The sequence below is a fragment of the Ovis canadensis genome, chromosome 3 (assembly GCF_042477335.2).
Source record: "Ovis canadensis isolate MfBH-ARS-UI-01 breed Bighorn chromosome 3, ARS-UI_OviCan_v2, whole genome shotgun sequence".
Taxonomy (NCBI): Eukaryota; Metazoa; Chordata; class Mammalia; order Artiodactyla; family Bovidae; genus Ovis; species Ovis canadensis.
This window is the reverse complement of record NC_091247.1, coordinates 104,083,728-104,102,797: the sequence shown is the minus strand read 5'-3', so window position 1 is coordinate 104,102,797 and position 19,070 is coordinate 104,083,728. Positions and strand designations below refer to the sequence as shown.

General features: G+C 50.9%; 1 protein-coding gene across 10 annotated transcripts in view; it reads right to left on the bottom strand.

Annotated features, from left to right (window-relative positions):
• Positions 1 to 9,061: 9,061 nt before the first annotated feature.
• Positions 9,062 to 19,070, bottom strand: part of KANSL3 (KAT8 regulatory NSL complex subunit 3) — a 44,890-nt gene continuing 34,881 nt past the window's right edge. For 5 of the 10 annotated variants that reach the window (XM_069583935.1, XM_069583938.1, XM_069583940.1 and 2 more), the window contains one exon: positions 9,062 to 9,941. In XM_069583935.1, the coding sequence (XP_069440036.1) occupies positions 9,915 to 9,941 (27 nt within the window). In that variant the 3' untranslated portion in view covers positions 9,062 to 9,914. Of the gene's footprint in view, positions 9,942 to 12,988; positions 15,476 to 19,070 lie in introns of those variants that run through there. The other 5 variants (XM_069583937.1, XM_069583939.1, XM_069583942.1 and 2 more) reach the window with 2 other exon arrangements.

Sequence of the window (19,070 nt, the reverse complement as noted above, 5' to 3'; positions counted from 1 at the left end):
GGCGTGATCCAGCACCCTGAGCTAAACCACGTGGGTGCCCTGCAGCTGTCGGCAGCGCTCCTGGGGCTGAGGGTGCAAGCAGGACGCTGGCGTCACTTGCCCTGGTGCTGGATGCCGACTTGGGGGCTGCTGCCGAGTCTTCTTGGCGAGCCCTTCTACTAGCCTGCCACATGTGTGGGGTGGGAGAGCAGGTGGTTCCCACCGGGGGCACCTGGAGGGAAAAGGGGATGAAGGAGATCAGAATCTTCACCTGGGCATCTGCCTTTTTCCTGATGCGGTTGTTCCCAGGGCTCAGACCCTGCAGCCTAACGCCCTCCTTCCTGTGGGCTCTGCCTGTGAACAGTGTGCTCTCTCACCTGTCGCTGTGGGAGGGGTGCCCCGTCAGAGGCATTGCTCCCCTCCCCTCAGGCTGCCTGTTCTTAGAACCTGGGCACAGCCGCCGGCCAAGCTCCATACAGGTTTCTGGAAAGGCAGTGCCACTACTGGCCCCGGGTCCAGACTTCCCGTCTCAGATTATCAGCTGATGATGGGTGAACACGCAGGCTCTGAAGGGATTCCCCTGCTCCCTGCTGTGGGGAGACACCAGCCCAAGTAGCCGCATGATCTCCAGCCCTGAGCTCCTCACCCCTGCAGGCACCCACGTGCTCCCATCTCTGAGCGTATGGGGTCTCCGTGGTTGACAAGGAGTCAGGAGAGGACTGAGAACTCCCACCACCCTCCCTGCAAGTGTCCTGGGTGCTGGGCTGCAGGTCTTTTAGAGTCAGATCCCCTGGATATGGGCATCTGCTGTGTGCGGGGCCCTGCCTGATGTGGGGCAGGGTCGCTGGGGTCCCCTTCATTTGCAAAGCCGCAGCGGCCTTTTGCCAGCACAGAAGTGGGCCGTTGGCCTGGCAACAGGATTTGAGCTCGGGCTGCACAGAGCTGCGACGCTGGCGCCCTCTGGAGGCTGCGCTGGGAACTACTCTGCACGGGCGTCTTCTGTCCTGAACTGGTACCCGGGAGTCGCGCTACGGCTCTGCTCCGGAATCAGCAAACGCTGCAGGCGAATGTGGACCTACTTCCTGGAAGACTTCTGTGCCCTGCAGCTCTGGCATGCCACCTTTCTGTGGTTTTTCTCACGCCCCGAGATTCCGAGGGGTGGGACCATCCTGAACCAGCAGCTCTGAGAGATTCTGCAGCTAAGACGCCAGGCTGGGCTGCGCGGAGCGCCGGCTCGCTGGCAGGGCACCCTGCACATTTCCTGGCGCTGCCACCCTAGGTGGACGGGTCACCCACGTCACTTTGCTTTTTACACTCGTTCCCTTGTGTTACCTGCCATGTCCCCTAACAGTCCCTGACTCTGCCTTGGGGACTTACAGGCCAGCATCTGCCTTTGAGGCATAAACTGTTTCAGGGTCATTTTTAGGAACCCCTCCAAATCATCTGTGGCGTTTGCACGGTTTTTGGTGGTGAGTGGAGGCAACTCTGGCAGGCCTGTCCCTACAGTCCTGGCCCTTTTCCTGGTGACAGTCTTTAAGTACAGGCCATTTGACAAATACTGAATGTCTATTTCCAGTGGGCGCCAGACACTGTTCTGGGTGTTGGATAGACATGTCAGTGGGCAAAACTTTCAAGTTTCTACCCTCGTGGAGCTGACATCTAACCATCTCATCCTCTGCCGCCCCTTTATCCTTTTGCCTTCAGTCTTTCCCAGCATCAGGGTCTTTTCCAGTGAGTCGGCTCTTCCCATCAGGTGGCCAAAGTATTGGAGCTGCAGCTTCAGCATCAGTCCTTCCAGTGCATATTCAGGGTTGATTTCCTTTAGGATTGACTGGTTGGATCTCCTTGCAGTCTAAAGGACTCTCAAGAGTCTTTCTTCAGCACCACAATTTGAAAGCATCAATTCTTCGGCGCTCAGTCTTCTTTATGGTCCAACTCTCACATCTATACATGACTACTGGGAAAACCATAACTATATGGACATTTGTTGGCAAAGTGATGTCTACTTTTAAAAACACTGTCTAGGTTTGTCATAGCTTTTCTTCCAAGGAGCAAGTATCTTTTACTTTGATGTCTGCAGTCACTGTCCACAGTGATTCTGGAGCCCTAGAAAATAAAGTCTGTCACTGTTTCCACTTTTTCCCCTTCTATTTGCCATGAAGTGATGGGATCGGGTGCCATGGTCTTAGTTTTTTGAATGATGAGTTTTGAAGCCAGCTTTTTCAGTTCCCTCTTCCGTTCACCCTCATCAAGAAACTCTTTAGTTCCTCTTCACTTTCTGTCATTAGAGAGGTATCATCCACATATACCAGGTCGTTGATATTTCTCCTGGCAGTCTTGTGGCTGCCCTGAAATCAGCACAGATGGGATAGCAGCAGTTTGGGGCGAGGACTGTTGTCTGCAAGGACTGGGAGGAGGACTCGAGGGTCTGTGGGTGACTGCAGCAAGGACACGGTGGAGAAGGGATGTCTCTTTTCCTGGTGTGACCTTCAAAAGGGGGAGCCACAGGGTCTGGAAGCAGGGAGGTCTCTCAGTCCACTGTGGGTAGAGTAGGAGGGGGCCACCGGGGAGTGGGCTCTGGGTGGGCGCAGACGCAGGCTGGCAGTTGCCAGGAAGGAGGTATTAGAAGGGGAGGCTGGGAAGACCCCACAGGTAAGGGAGTGATTTCCACGTAGGCTCAAAACTAGACACTGCAGACGATGGCCTGAAGGTGTGTTTCATTTGACTCATCCACGCGACTTTTTCCTAAATGTTTCTATAACTAGTTGCTAGCATTTAAAAATCAAGAAATTTTACATAAAAATGTGGGTACTGGGCTGCTCTTTAAAAATCAGAATTTCTGGACACATGGGGGCCACTGCTTGGCACTCAGTGGCGGCGGCTGCACCTCGGGCAGGATATACCCGCCTATCCACTACAGCCCTACTCATCCTGGCCCGAGGGCCTTGGCCTGCCGGCCTCCAGGTCTCCCAGGCGGTTCAGCGCTCAGCCCTTCAGCAGGTCAGACACTAGGCGGCGCTTTTCGTCCAGCTGTCATCAGACCAGCCAGGCCAGCTTCCTAAGCAGGTGACTCCAGGAACGCCCTGCTGGGAAACAAGGTCTCCAGACAGGCAAGCAGGGCAGAAGTGGGTCATGGCAGTCGCCTTGCAGTGTCCCTGGCCACAGGGACGGGGGTGGGCTCCCCCACCCAGCTCCTCAGGCATCAGAAGCCTCTGCCCCGTCCTGGGCTTCGTCTGCACATCTAGGAAATGAGTGCGGTCCCTTCCAGGTTCTGCGCTGTGGTCCAGTGTGAGGCCCAGACAGACAGGTCTAGTGACTGGAGAAGGGCAGGTCCCTTCCTCCCTGCCCACTGAACATACCCTGGTCCTGAGAGGACCATGCCTGCTCCTCTGGGCCCCTGGCCCTTCCTGGAGAACCAATACCACCTGCGACCAGCAAGTGGAGTCCCTGCCCAGCCCTGTCTGTGAGGCCGCCTGGGCAGCAAGGGGCCACTGGGGAAGAGCAGGGACGGGCGCCTCCCTTCCTCCGCCTGACTGTGAGGGTGCCGCCTTGGTTTGATCCCTACCACTTGCCTGGTCTGGTCACCTCTCTCTCTTGAGGGAGCAGGGGGCAGGGAGGGAAGATCCCCAGTCCTGAGACCGACTCCTCCATGGGTTCAGGGAGGAGTCTCAAGCCCTTTACTTGCCAACAACAGAAGCGAATCCCCACTCAGGCAACAAAGAGCCTGCGCAGCTCAGGGGACTGCAGGGAGAGCTCACCATCCAGGGTGTGGGCCCTGCCCTGGGGGAGCTGCAGCTGGCTGCCCCTGGCTCCGCTCTCCCAACCCTGCATGCAGTATTACACTGGCAGCCGGAACGAGGCCAAAGCGAGAGGACTGCGCCCTCCAGGAGCTGGTACTCCGGCAATCGTCAGCATGCCGCTGCCATCTGGCTCAGCTCTGCTGCCCTCCCTCCTGGGGGTCTCAGTGCAAGGACAGACTTTTCAGGAAAAAGCCTGGTCTGAAAAAGCGTGGGCCTGTCACCTCACAGGAAGTGCTGTCAGGCAGAACAAAGCCGTAGCTGCCACACCGGCGGCGCTGGGAACAGGCGCCCCTGGGCCTCCACTGCCTCTTCTCTAACACGGAAGCAATTTCCACCTTGAGATTCATGGGCGTTTGGTGAAAATGCTTCGTGGACTGAGGTTCTGGGTGAAGGGGACTCATCAGCTCCTTCCCTGAATTTTGTTTGGCCAGCCCGACCGTGCCCTGCCCTGCCTTTACCGCAGGGTTTGAAATCCCTGGCATGCTGACCACTGCCCTCCGCCGTGGCTTCTGACTCAGAGTCACCCTGACCTTTGCATCCTGTCTGGTCTGGGACAAGGATGGCAGATCGGCAGGTACCAGCTCTGATTGATGGTTTGTCTGCAGCTGACTCAGTGTGAAGGTGACGTAATGGATTAGTAATGTCTGCCAAGGGCCTGGGAAGGCTTACCTGCCACAGAGCTGCTGTGTATACACATGAGGACTAGCTGGTGACCACCTGGTGAGGACTGCCTCACTTATACGCAGGTCCCTGAGCTCACTGCCGCGTCTCAGCCGCAGGTCCTGTGCAGAGCTGTCTGGTTCCCCGCCCACATGAGCAAGGGTTGTGGGGGAGCAGGGTTTGGGCCAGGGAGCCAAATCCTAGAAACCAGGGCTGGACATCACTTGCTCATGGGCTACTGAGTTCAACGCCTGGGTAGTGATCAGCAGGCAGCTTCTAGGGAGAAATCTAGGCAGGCTGCCTTCCACTCTGGGGAATAAAAAGGTCTACAAGGGCTGCATGCAGAAGGGTTAGCTATAGTCAGCATCAAGAGTAGGGGGCTTCCCCGGTGGCTCAGTGGTAAAGACTCTGCCTGCCAGTGCAGGAGACAGGGGTTTGATCCCTGATTAGGGAAGATCCCACCAGCTGCAGAGCAACTAAGCCCATGTGCCACAACTGCCAAGCCTGTGCCCTAGAGCCCGGGAACCGCAACTACGGAAGTCCGAGCCCCTGGGAGCCCTGCTCTGCAGCAAGGGAAGCCACCGCAACCAGAAGCCGGTGTGCTGCAATAGAGAAGCCCAGATGCAGCAGTGAGGACCCAGCACAGCCAGAGATAGCAGTGAGGACCCAGCACAGCCAGAGATGAAAGCTCAGACGAAAACACCAAGGCTGGAGTGGAGGGACCGTAGCGCCTCTTGCAGAGTAGCTGCAGCGCATTTGAGATGGCCTTGTGTATTGAGGAAGTCAGACGGCAAATTAGGAGACTCATGCCCATCCCAGCTCTGCATAAACCTGGCCAATGCCCCCACCGCCCTCAAGTTAAACCTCAAACGTCTTAGTGTGAAAGGCTCCTTACTGGCCCTGCTTCCTCCCAGCTTCCTGACTCCACACCCCCATGGCATCCCCCTCCCCACCGTGATGTCCCCACCCTCACAGCCTGTCTGGGCTGAGTCCCGAGGCCCCACTTCAGTTCCCCAGCTGCCTGGCCCTTCCTCGGACCGGGAAGCACAGAAAACACTGGCCTGGAAAGCAATCCCTCCACGGCTCTGGCTCTTCCTCCAGCCCCTCAGAAGAATCTGGGGAAGCCTGACTGGCTCGGGCACCCCTCCCACGCGCCTTCAGGCACCCAGTGCCTCGCCCATCCTGCCACTGCCAGACCCGTTCTCTATCTTTGCCCCAGAACGTAGGCTCCCTCAGGGCAGGCAGCGTTTCCTGCTCACCACCAATCCCCAGTTCTACCTGTCTCCACAGACAGTGGGCTTCCCTGCTGGCTCAGACGGTAAACAATCTGCCTGCAATGCTGGAGACCTGGTTCAACCCCTGGGTCAGGAAGAGCCCCTGGAGAAGGGAATGGCAAACTACTCCAGTATTCTTGCCCAGAGAAACCCATGGGCAGAGGAGCCTGGCGGGCTATGCCCATGGGGTCACAGAGAGTTGGGCACAACTGAGAGACTATAGGCAGGCCATAGGACAGGTGTCCGGGACCCACCCAAATTCTTTTCCACCTCAATTATTACGGTGTTTGTACATATTAGTCAGCATCAGAACCCCCCTCCTGCCGGGGTCCAGCCCCCGCAGGATCCAGGGGAACCCTCGGGAGAAACGGCATTGGTGAATGAATGAATGAATGAATGAGAGAGGAAAGAACAGAAGCTGACACTCCTTGGTTTACACAGAAAGCTAACGAAGCCCCAAGACAAGGGACTTGCTCTGTTTATGGAGGCCACAGGCACCCTCCCGGTCTCCCGGGGGAGTGAAGGTCTTAGAAGCCCAGGCAGATACGTGAACGGAGAGAGCCTCTATGCTCCAAGGGATCAGCCTGAAAAAGAGAGTAAGAGAGAGAAAAAAACGAAAGAAAGACACGGGGTGACCAAGCTTCTTCGGTGAGCGAGGCCCGTAACTTTATTTTCAAAAGGGACTTTTATACCTTGACTTGTACTTAGAGGGAAATGAAAGATGCAAGTTCATGAGGAATCAGCCCAAACACTCCAGCAGTTTTGCCCTTATCAAAACCAGGATTTTTTCTGCATACCTTTCCCACAAATGATGTTATGTACATTATCTTCTGGCCTTGGAGGCCTGTGGACATTTTATGACCCTCTTTTGATAAAGGCTGCTCAACCAGAAAACTTACTTTCCCTTGAAGTGTTTTTTCTTTATATTTCTAATCTATGTCAGCCACAGAAAGTATTAAACAGGGTTACATTTCTCACGGAGCAAAGGTGCAGTGAGTTACAAGAAAGAACCAATTAGCTCAAAGGTCTGATGTGGTTAATTTCAAGGCTACACTTGTTTTTCTTACATTCCAACTATGTTAACTAATGCACTCCCAGGTGCACAGTGGATAAGAGATATGGGAACTTAGCAGCAAGCATTGGCCCAATGATGAAATCTTACACCAGCGCTACTCTAATAACTTTTAACTCTTTGAAAGACTCTATGTTTTAGGCTTCCCGTGCCTCTCACAGTTGGGAGGCTGTGAACAATCACATGCGTAGCTGCAAGACTCTGGATAGACCTGCCAAGCAAGCGAGAATGCTAACAGAGGGGGTTTGATTTGAAATACTCCTCTCATGTCCAGGAGACTTATTAGCTAGAGCCCCAGTGGCAGCCCACTCCAGTACTCTTGCCTGGAAAATCCCATGGACAGAAAAGCCTGGTAGGCTGCAGTCCATGGGGTCGCTGAGGGTCGGACACAACTGAGCGACTTCACTTTCACTTTTCACTTTCATGCATTGGAGAAGGAAACGGCAACCCACTCCAGTGTTCTTGCCTGGAGAATCCCAGGGACGGGGGAGCCTGGTGGGCTGCCGTCTATGGGGTTGCACAGAGTTGGACACGACTGAAGTGACTTAGCAGCAGCAGTAATGTTGCTATTCTCCAGAGAAAGGTGGTCGGGGACAGCCCCCTGTTAATGTCAGGAGAGTTGGTGAAAGGCGCAAAATAGTAAGACAGACAGATTCTGGTTTTGGGGTAGATGCTCAAGCTGGTCCAGGGAGTCCCTCGAATTCTGATCTGCCTTTGCCCGTCAGATCTTCTCCGCATGACCTTTGTCATGGGTGGGATTTCCCGTGGTGGCTCCCGGCACCCTCCCCCTCAGAATTCCCCACCTGCCTCTGAGTGGCTCCCAGAGGGCTCTGACCCACACAGGAGCCATGCCCAGGTTCATTCTGGAGAAGTGGTTATCCCATCAGCCCCAGACGCTGGTGGGCCTGCAGAAGAGCAGCTCTTCCCGCCAGTGACCTGGGCCAATTTCCCACCCCGCTTTGGAGAAGGGATAGAATCCACTCTTGACTACCAGGGCAGAGATATGGGCCAAGCCCATCTGCTTCCCCCTGCACACACACACACACACACACACACACTCCTGAGACTAAGCAAGGAGAGAAACAAAACTCTGTTAGGAAAAACAAAAGGGAGACACCACAGACACAAATCATAACTGCCTCTCGAAGCTGCTACTCAACGCCACCCATGTGGCAGGTGCCAGCCCTGGTTCCTGACACGGGTCTGTCAGAATCCAGACCTCTGTCACCATTCAGAGCTCTATCCAGGGGTTTAGCCAAACTCACTCACCATCTCAGAGAGGAGAGGAAGCTCTGCTTTCACCTTCTTCGGAGGCTTATCTCTCCAAACCCTCATTTCCCATCCCAGAGTCAACCTCCGCTCCCAGACCAGTGGTTAAGACTTTTGCAACTGGTAGTGGCGGGGACTTTGGGCAAGGATAAGGGAATAAAAGCCAGAGACAGACTCTGAGGACGCCCTGGCCATGCTGAGCCCCCTGCCCAGCCAGGGGCTCCGTGAGGGGTCTGCCACGGTCTCACGTCATGGCCTGCCAGCCCAATCAATCCCAGTGTGACGGCGCAACGGGGGCAGGGCCTCCAGGAGGCGGTCAGGCCACGAGGGGAGGGCCCGTGTGGATGGGGTCAGTGCCCTGATGAAGGAGGCCGAGAAAGCTCCCTTGCCCCATTCTGCCAAGAGAGGTTACAGCTCAGGGACAGCCTAGGAAGGGGCCCTCACCAGACGCTGAATTTGTAGGCATCTTGGTCTTAGAACTGCTAACCTCCAGAACTGTGAGAAATAAATTTCTCACTTACAAGCCTCCTAATTTGTGGCATTTTATTATAGCAGGCCAAACAGAATAAGACAAAACCTAGGAGTGAACTGGTGCGCGCACAGATGCTATTACTCGTGTGTGACGTGCTTGTGAGGGTGTGAGGCACGGACGCCTGTACACACGTGTAATGTTCATGTGTGTGAGTTGAGTGCAGGTGTGAGTTCATGTATGTAAGCAGCTATGACAGCAAATAAAAGATTACCCATTTCTCCATCTCCCTTCTTACCACATTCCCGTATGTCCCAAATTAGAACTTGGGATATGTGGTTCCTTCGACAGGAAATTTCTAATTTCAGAACTGAGCTGCAGAAAGAAAAAGGAAACATCTCCCACTGTTCCATTGTTCTAAATTAAACATATAAAGTGAGGTGAAGTTAAAAACAAGCAGAATTATGCATTGCTGGTGAGGGCGTAATTTATCACAAGCTGCTTAGACAACAGTAAGTCACAAAAATTACTCACACCATTTGACTGTCTTATTTCTGGGAATTTATTGTAGAAAATAACTGGAGATGTTTAGCAATAGAAGAAAGGGTACAAAAAAGATAATCATGGGACTTCCCAGGTGGTCCAGGGATTAAGAATCTTCCTGTCAACACAGAAGACACGGATTCGACCCCTGGTCTAGAAGATCCCACATTCCATGGGGCAAATAAGCCCATGAGCCACAGCTGCTGAAGTGCACGCGCCCCAGAGCCGGCGCTCCACAGCAAGAAGCCACCGCAGTGAGAAGCCGTGCACTGCAGCAGAGCCTCCCGAGCGCGCCACGACTACAGAAGGCCCACGCGCGGCGACGGCGGCCCAGGGCAGCCGAAAATAATGAAAGACAATTGTTAAAGCATAAAAAAATACCAAAACCAGAAACGGAATCAGATGTGACATGTGAATGTCTGTCAGAGAAAAGTAAACTTCAGGGCAAGGAAAATAACCAGGTACAGAGAGACATTCAGTTCAGTTCAGTCGCTCAGTCTTGTCTGTCTCTTTGCAACCCCATGGACCGTGACACGCCAGGCCTCCCTGTCCATCACCAACGCCTGGAATTTACTAACTCGTGTCCATTGAGTCGGTGATGCCATCCAACCATCTTATCCTGTCATCCCCTTCTCCTGCCTTCAGTCTTTCCCAGCATCAGGGTCTTTCCAAATGAGTCAGTTCTTCACATCAGGTGGCCAAAGTATTGAGTTTCAGCTTCAGCATCAATCCTTCTGATGAATATTCAGGACTGATTTCCTTCAGGATGGACTGGCTGGATCTCCTTGCAGTCCGAGGGACATTACATAATGATAAAAAGGTCAATCCACCAAAGAGACACAGAAATCCTAAGTGGTATGCGCCAGATAACAGAACTGCAAAATATTTGAAGCAAAAACTTAAAGGAGACAGAGACAATTCCACAATTATTGTTGGAAATTTAACAGCACTCTCTCAACCAACAGAACGTGACGAAAATCAGCAAGGGTATAAGCTATAAGAACTCAATACCATCAAGCAACAGAATTTTATCACCATTTACCCTCCACCCAACAGTATAATCTTTCAAGCACCTACAGAAAATATACCAAGAGGACAGAACCACCAGATCCTAGACCATATAAACCTCAACAAATTTTAAACAACATGAAATATCACCATATACCTAGAATGGCTCAAACAAAAAACAGACAGTATAAGGATGCAGGGAAAATGGATCTCTCCTACATTACTGTCCTGGGTGTTCACTGGAGCGACTGATGTTGAAGCTGAAACTCCAATACTCTGGGCACCTGATGTGGAGAGCTGACTCATTTGAAAAGACCCTGATGCTGGGAAAGATTGAGGGCAGGAGAAGAAGGGGACAACAGAGGATGAGATGGTTGGATGGCATCACTGACTCAATGGTCTTGGGTTTGGGTGGACTCCGGGAGTTGGTGATGGACAGAGAGGCCTGGCGTGCTGCGGTTCATGGGGTTGCAAAGAGTCGGACACAACTGAGCGACTGACTACATTACTGGTGGGACCACAAAATGGAAGAGCTACTTAGGAAAATGTTTGACAGTTTCTTCAAAAGGTAAAAATTTACCATACGACCTGACAATCACACTGCTGGGCATTTATGCCAGAGACATGAAAACGGAAGTTTATACAAACACCCCCTTAGAAATGCTCACAGCAGCCCTATCTGCAACAGTCCCAAACTGGAAACAGTCAAGATGCCACTCAACAGGGGAGCAGTTAACAAAAACCACGGTGCATTCAGCCCACACAACATTCATTTCTGCTGCTGTGGTACCGCTGCTCAGTCATGTCTGATTCTTTGCGACCTCACGGACTGTAGCCCGCCAGGCTTCTGTGTCCATGGGATTTCCCAGGCAAGAATACTGGAGTGGGTTGCCATTTCCTGCTCCAGGGGATCTTCCTGACCCACGGATAGAACCTACATCTCCTGCATTGGCAGGCGGGTTCTTTATTACTGAGCCACCTGGATATTAAAAGTAATATGTAGTCATAGCAAAAACTTGGAGCAACCCATTTGATGCTCCCACCAGTTATGTAGAAGAGATACATTTTCCCTGCATCCTTATTCTGTTTTTTGTTTTAGCCTTTCTCCTAGGTGTATTGTGATGCTTCATCATGTTGTTTAACATTTGTTGGGGTTTGTATATAGATCTCTCTTTCCCTAATCCTTTTATCCTCTGCAGGATATCTGCCAACAGGTAGATATGTATATTTCCATTCTTTTCTGTTTTCTTTCACACACACACATACACAATTTATTTCACACTTTTAAAAAAGGTGTTTTTTTTAAACCACAGCTTTAAATTTCTATGTAGTCAAATGTGTCAATCTTTACTGACTTAGACTGAACTATGTTATGGGAACTTTAAGTACTGGAGGAAACTGGATGAAATGAACATGGGATGTCCCTATGCTCTCAATGTAAGTTAAACACACACACACACACACACACACACACCCGAAATAGCTCAGGTAGTTTTGTTTTTTAATCCCTTAGGAAGGCAAAAACATGGGCCATATGACTTCATCCTCCGGATGTTACCAAACTGGGATGAGAAAGGATATGAGAAGAACCAGCCTGCACGTGGGATTGAGCCAACCAGACTCACTGTGCTCAGAATGTGGATGAAAGACAGACTGGCCACTCACAAAGGGATGGAAAACCCCGTAACGAGAGTCAAAACTGGCTCCTGGCCATGCCAGCTCAGTGGGCATCCTCAGGCGAGCAGCGGAGACTGGCAGGCTGCCTGTCAGTGAAGGCACCTTGTGAGAGTATCGCCTTTTAGAACTAATTTGGGTAGTGAAGAGTTTCCTGCTTCTTGCAGCCATCAACCCTAACTAAAACATAGGCTTTGGAAAGGGAGATGAAAAGGCAACAGAATTTCTTCTGCATCCTAATCTGCTATGGCCCTGTCCTTATTCTGCTCAAGTTTAAGACAGCTATCACTTAAACAACCTAATCTTCACCTCCCCTTCATCTGACACACCCAAGTCGGTGAGACTGGGGCTGAAGTGAGATGAGGTCTCTAGTAAGGAAGGGAACGAGAAGAGCTCGCATGTGAAGGCCTTTTCAGCGGTATACCAGAACCACAGTTTCCACCACGGGGGCTCCAAGGTTGAAGGCAGGCACCTGGGATTTAAGGGACTCCCTGGTGGCTCAGACAGCAAAGCATCTGCCTGCAGTGCAGGTGACCCAGGTGGGATCCCTGGGTTGGGAAGATCCCCTGGAGGAGGAAATGGCAACCCACTCCAGTATTCTTGTCTGGAGAGTCCCATGGACAGAGAAGTTGCAAAGTCCATGGGGCTGCAAAGAGTTGGACACGACTGAGCAACTAACACTTTCACTTTCCTTTCAGGAAGGTCCTCTTAGATACAAGTTCACAGATAACGCGGAGGTTGGAATTCTTTCATTCATCACTAAGTTAACTACTGGAGGGCAGCAGAGGGATACGATATGAGAAGAGGTTTCCATCTCTTAGGATCAAGGGTGAGGGACCCCACCTACTGACTCAGGCCCAGCCAAGAGCCCACCAGGGCAGCAGCAGTCACTCTAGGCCTGGTGGGCCTAGGGTCTAAACTGAAAGGAGTCACATGAAGGCCAAGCCACCATCCCCTCACCTCCTGCGCTAATTTCCACTTGCGGTGTCCCACTGCAGAATCCCAGCACAGGGCCGAGAACAGATACCGGTAGCAGCCTGTCCGGTTCAGTCCTGCTGTGTGGCTTCTCTGTGCCTCAGTCTCCTCATCTGTAAAAGGGGAGTTACAGCGCCCACCTCATGGGTACTGCGGGCATCAGGAGGATGGGCAGCAGAATTACCCTAATACTGTAGCTTTTGTTTTCTGTGCCATTCCACTGGGTGGTCACCAGAATAAAAGGAAGAAGTTGACTGAAGACATGTTGAAGCAATCCAAAATCTGTTTTTATTTTTAATTGTTTTGCCTAATGGAAAAACAGAACTGTCACAGCAGCTCAGCTCGATACCCCATCCAGCCCAGGATTGTCCCAGCGCTGGAGCTGAGGACAGGTCTTCCTCCATCAGCGACCTCATCTTCAAAGACTGTTTTCACAGGGCATCAACATGTACCTGTCACCCAAGAACTCAGCTAAAGCCCTCTGGATCCTCCTACACTTTTGGCCAGTAGTGTCACCTTCCGAGGTCAGGGACTCTAGGTCTGTTACGTGATTGGCAGAGGAAAGCTCCTTCTCCACTTCGAGAAATGTGGCTAGAGAAGTATGGAATTGGGGAGCATGATTCTAGGGACTTCAACTACTTCCCCCTTTAGCCCATCCCTCCACAGTGCAGCAGAACCAAGGTTCTGACTATTCCCCTTCTCCAGCTTTGGCATCCTTCCCGGTGTATAAGCCAAGCCTCAGGAAATCATTCGTGGGAAGCTTACTAGGACTGAGACAAACGCGGGATGTTTTTTCAGCTTCTCCTTTGGCCCCAGCCCATGGGGGGTCAGCATCTTTCAGAGCAGCCCCCTAGTGCTGACTATAATGTACGCCTAAGTTGTGAATGGGTTGTTCAGGAACCTGCGCTGAGTGACTGCTAAAAGCTTCACACAGGCCTCACGGCCTCACTGTCCTCAGTTCCTCTTGGTATGTTATGATCTTACCTGTAAAGTCACCACACCCCTGACCCCAGATGTCTTCACATTTCATATCTTCCTCCAACTTACTGAATGCTGCCTGAATTTTAGAAAGCAGTTACCTGCCCACTCATGCAAGGATGCAGGCTAATTCTGTGTGAATCACTTCGGAGATAAGCTTGGCAGGAGGTCGGGGAGGGTACAGTGTATAACCTGCCCACTCCATGCCTGGGGTGTGCACTGCCCCGGGCCCTGCCTGGACCCCCAGTCTGCCTTGTCTGAGATTCCTCTATACCACAGGCTCCCTCCCGGCTGCCACTCAGACTGGACTGAGGCTCCTGGGCTGAACATAGGTGGCTTGCTTTGGATACGCACTGCCCCAGGTCAGGACCCTCATACAGGTGCAGCCATGGTATGCTGTGGGTCCTCCCTGGCTACAGATAACTGAAGAGTCATACGTGGGATGCCTTACACCTGGGTTGGAAACTTTCTAGAGTACAACAGGGAAAGAAGCCTGCTCTGGAGGATAGATTCTCAACCAAATCTAAAAATACTTTTGCACACAAGTGTCATGAGGAGGTAAGGAAGGGCTCAGGGCTCCATCCTCAGTAATCGCTTCTCCAGGGACCTCCACCTCCAGGACTCAGGCTGGTACTGAGCGCCCTGCACAGGAGAGTCAATGCCGCTCATCCTCCCACATCTGAGCAAGACGACGAGAATCACACACAGAGCTGAAACGGGAACACCGAGGAACGGCATCTGTCGTCCTGCTGTCCGAGTTTCACGGGACGAACGGCCAAGATGTTCACTTAGCAGCTGTCCCTGCTCCACCACTGAGCACAGAAATTTCAGGGGCTGGGGCTTCTTTCCTCTGGCCCGGCAAATTCTCATCTCCGGTTGCATCCACAGTTCCTTAGGTGCCAGATGCAAAGCCTCAAGCCCACAACGTCTTCATCACTGACGGGCCCTCCAGGCCACTCTGTCTGCTGTCCCCTTCGTCCTCTTCAGCCTTTCGGAATACAAGAACTGCCCAAACACGATGGAAAAAAGAAAAGCTGGCTCTCTCCTCCCGGCAGCTGCTGTCCCCAGGTCTGGAAGTGGCCAAAGGGACTCAGAGAGGACAGTCGGCTCTCTGCGCCCTCTCACGGGTTGGGGGTGGAGTCCCCAGGCCTCCACAGGCACCAGGTACCCAGTGGGACTCCCACGGTGAGTGCCGCCTGGAAAGACCTCTCCCACGACTGTTCGGTGGACAATGACGGACAGAGCAAGCCCCCTGGCACTGAGCCGCCAGCTGGGGGCCGGGATGATCCTTGCCCTCAGCACAGGGATCTTGACCTCAACTCCTACAGCCCCAGACCACAGAGATGCCTCCTCCTAACTTGGCGCGGGGAGGCACTGACTTCCAAGAGGTGCTCCTTTATCACGATGCAGTAAGCAGTCTGACACTGCTTCCTGGGTCAAGTGACAGCTACTGACGGGGAAGCAGTGCCTCAGATTCGTGCCCAGCCATGTCTGCTGAGGACCTGGAGATTCTGGGAATCAGATCTGTAGTGACTGGGGTACAGGGTCCTGTTGCTGGTGCTGTATCACCTTGCCTCATGATTACACAAGACCCGGATGCCCAGCCCTGAAGACAGCTGACAGAGAGGCAAGAATGACTGTGTTAAAGAGGTCTCTGGACAAGTGGACAGCTCAGCAGGACCGCACCGCTGCCCAGGCCTCACCGTGCAGCAGCCGTCACCAGCCTGGCAGAGGAAGACGTGGCACAGTGTCCTCAGGGGGCTGGAGGCAGACGCTGTGGCGGGAGAGGCAGTGAACAAGGTCAACAGCTTGCCAGGTTAGCACAACCGACCCTCTTCCTAAGCCAGTTACCCCGCCCTGAGAACTTATTCCAAAGCAATAATGCTCGGTGGGGGAAGGCAGAGGTACAAGGATGGGTGTTCCGGCAGCCACAGACTGCAGCCAGAGAGCCGCCGCCACCACTTCTCAGGGCCGTGGCCTCCGCGTTCTGGGGCCCCTTTCCCTCCTCTGTGAGCCAGACACCAGGGCACCCGCTCCCCAGGGCTGCTGCGAGGCTACACACGCCGACCTGCACAAAGCGCCTGTGTGTCAACCATAACCACTGGCTCCTATCATTATGTAAAAAAAAAGGGAAAGAATGCAGGAAAAAGGAAACGGGTGACTTGTTAAGGGTGATAGAGTTGAAGATAAGTTTTCCATGACTGCTCTGGCAGTATCATTGCTCTAGGTCATGTTCATTTTTTAAGTGCTGTGGAGGATGCCGTGAATTGTTGAGCCCTGCAGCTTGGGAAGAAGGAAGTAGAGGGAGCTGGCCTTTTCCCACAAAGGTTCTCCCTATTTCTCTAGTTCCGCCGTTGGAAAACTCCTAAGAGGTCTCTGAGGATGCGGTAAAGGCGGGGGCGGGGGGCGGGGAGGACACAGGTGAGGAGGAATGAAGGTCCGACAATCAAAACCTGAAAGGTTCCGTGGCCCACGCGCTGGCCCGGCCCCAGGGCGGGCTGGAATACACACAGATGAGCTCTGTCCAGACCAGGAGTGCTGGGAGCAATGACCCCACTGGGCGGCCAGCTGGAGGCTGCCTGCCAGCCTGACGAGGGCACTGTGATCACAGTCAAGGAGTCCATTCCCAGGACCCTGACACAGGGCACCACACTGTCTCCCCTTTCTCCTGCAGCTTCGCAGCTGTAGGGCCGCATAATGGCCCAGTTTCATAAGGAAACACACAGGAAGTGTTCATCTCCACCGGGAACAGCAGAGATAAATAAGGGCGCAGACCTTAGAGAAGTCTATCCGTGTTCACAAGCTTTTCTTTTTTAAATTCGTTCTCTCCATAAATATTGTAGTCTATAACCTCCAAATTTAAAAGATTATTTTTCAAACTTAAAACTATTATCACACCTTAAAAAGATTAGCAATTTCTTAATAAACAATAATCCAGTCAGTGTTCAAATCTCCAACTGCCATATAAGCATCAGAAATGGGCAGCTGTTTCTCAGCTTTTAGAAATCCATCTTCCCAGAGCCAGAAGAGCTTTCTGAGACAGCCCCCACTAAGCCCACCACCACAACAGTCACTGACTTCTGCCAACCTCCTTGCTAGACCAGATGAGAAAATGCAGAGAGGCCAGGCAATCTGCCCAGGGTCACACAGCTAACTGAAGAGAGAAGGCCTGAGCTTTCCCTGCGGTCATTCTGTCTGGCAGTCTCAACACTGAAATAACTGGTAAACACTTTGGAATCAGCAAGCCTTAACCTAGAAACACCTCCTTTGTCTAAAAGAAAACAATCACCACTAGAACCCTCCTAGTAACTGACACACCCATTTTACTCAGCTAAAAAGTGAGCTTTCAAGTAAATACCATCAAGTAGAAGTCCTTCAATTTAGCCATGGAAAAGGATTCTCGCTGACCTCTGCTCTCTTCTCAACTCTAACTGGATCCCCCCACCTGCCCCCAGCCAGAGCAAGCTGGAGAGGACCATCTAAAAGAAAAGGAACATAACTGGTGATGTCTTCTAGTTGGACATCAACGTGTCATCAACAAAGGCTAAGACTGCCTGAAAACAGGCCCAAATGGCCTACAGGTCATTTCCATCCAACCATCAACAACTGGTAATTTTTGTGCTATATAAATGTTTTAGAATATGAGAAAGAAAATGTTTCCCATATTCTAAAACTGGACAAGCAAAGGACATACATCAAAAAGCAAGAGCAGAGAGGAAGAAAACCGTAGGCCAATCTTACTAATAGACATAGGCATCAAAACCCTGAGGAAAAGAAAAGTAAATCAAGACTAGACTTGCGTTACCTCTGAAGTTCTTATTTCTTATGTGTGTACAATAAAATTTAGGAATGTGCAAAAAATAAAAACAGAACAGGACATACTGAACAAATACCGAATCTGGAATTCAGATAGTTTGATATTAGGAAATGTTTGAAAGTAATTAATCATTTTAACTGACTTAAAAGAAATAGTTGTGCTCATTCAGTTCATTTGATTCCAAAATGGCAATGAACAAATCTTAAAACTCATTATTCATAAAAAGAAAAGAGTAAAGATGATCTTAGGGAACTAGAAACATAATTGATACTTAAGAACATGCATTATCAAACAATAATCCAGGAGTACAGAAACAGATCAAGGGTACTAACAGGTTCCGTGTGGGCAGTAAGTAATCGAGAATGTGAGAGCAGCTCCCTCCAAATGAATGGAAGGTGAACGGATCAGTAAGTCAGATCCTTACCTCACTCAGAGTGAAAAATAAATTCCAAATGGCTGAAGGTAAGCAAATGAACACAAGCAATGTAAGAGAACACAAACAGAGTCGCAGCAAGGGATGATGGGCCAGTTCTGGAGGCGCACGGTGGTGACGGCTGTACAGCAACATGGCTATGGTATGGAACCGTCAGTTTAAAAAGGGTAAAATGGTAAACTGTCTGTAAGCAAATTTTACCACAGTTTTAGGCATTAAAATTTTAAAAACATATAAAGATTATATCCTTACAATGGGAAGAGCTTTCTTAAGACACAAAACTTTAGAGTCATAAAGGGAAGAATTTGAAGATTTAACTACATAAACAATTTTTAATGTCTGTTTGATAAAAGACCCAGAAACAAAAATTAAAAGACAAGCAACTTAATACTTCAACAGAAAAAAAAAAAATATATATATATATAAAAGTAACTGACTGGAATAAAGCATATACAATTTGTATAATATATTCGCATATTTGTAAAAAGGATAAATATCTGCATATATAAAGTTTCTATGAATTGAGTAGATACAGAATATGGCAAGTAATTCATTAAAGACACAACCTCATAAGTAATCAGGAAAATGCACATTAAAACAATTTTTTTTCATCTATCAAATTAGTAAAATTGAAAATACTGATTTTCATAATCAACAAGGTGGAGGAAAAGAGGTATTCTCATCTCTGTGGCTTGAACTGTAAATGAACAAACCCTTCTGAAGGACAATTAGTCAGCAGCTAGCCAGATGTTCTGGGAAGTCCCATGCAGAGAGGAGTCCGGCAGGCTACAGTCCATGGGGCCATGAGAAGGTCGGACACGATTTACCGACTAAACAACAACAGCCACGTGTTAGATGTGCAGGCCCCAGCTTACCGTCTCCAGCCTGTAGGAATCTCCCAGAGGTACACAGAAATTGTGAGCAAGGGGTAGTCACCATACCAATGTTTGCGCTACTGAGAAACAAAACATAGTTCTCTAACAGGAACTGGTGAGATGCACTTTAGTCCATCAGCCCAGGGAAGCAAGAGACAGCCACTGACAGGAAATAGACAAGTCCCCATGGAAAGGACAGGGAAAGAGTCCATGTGTTTCACAAACCAAGGTTAGCTACAAAATA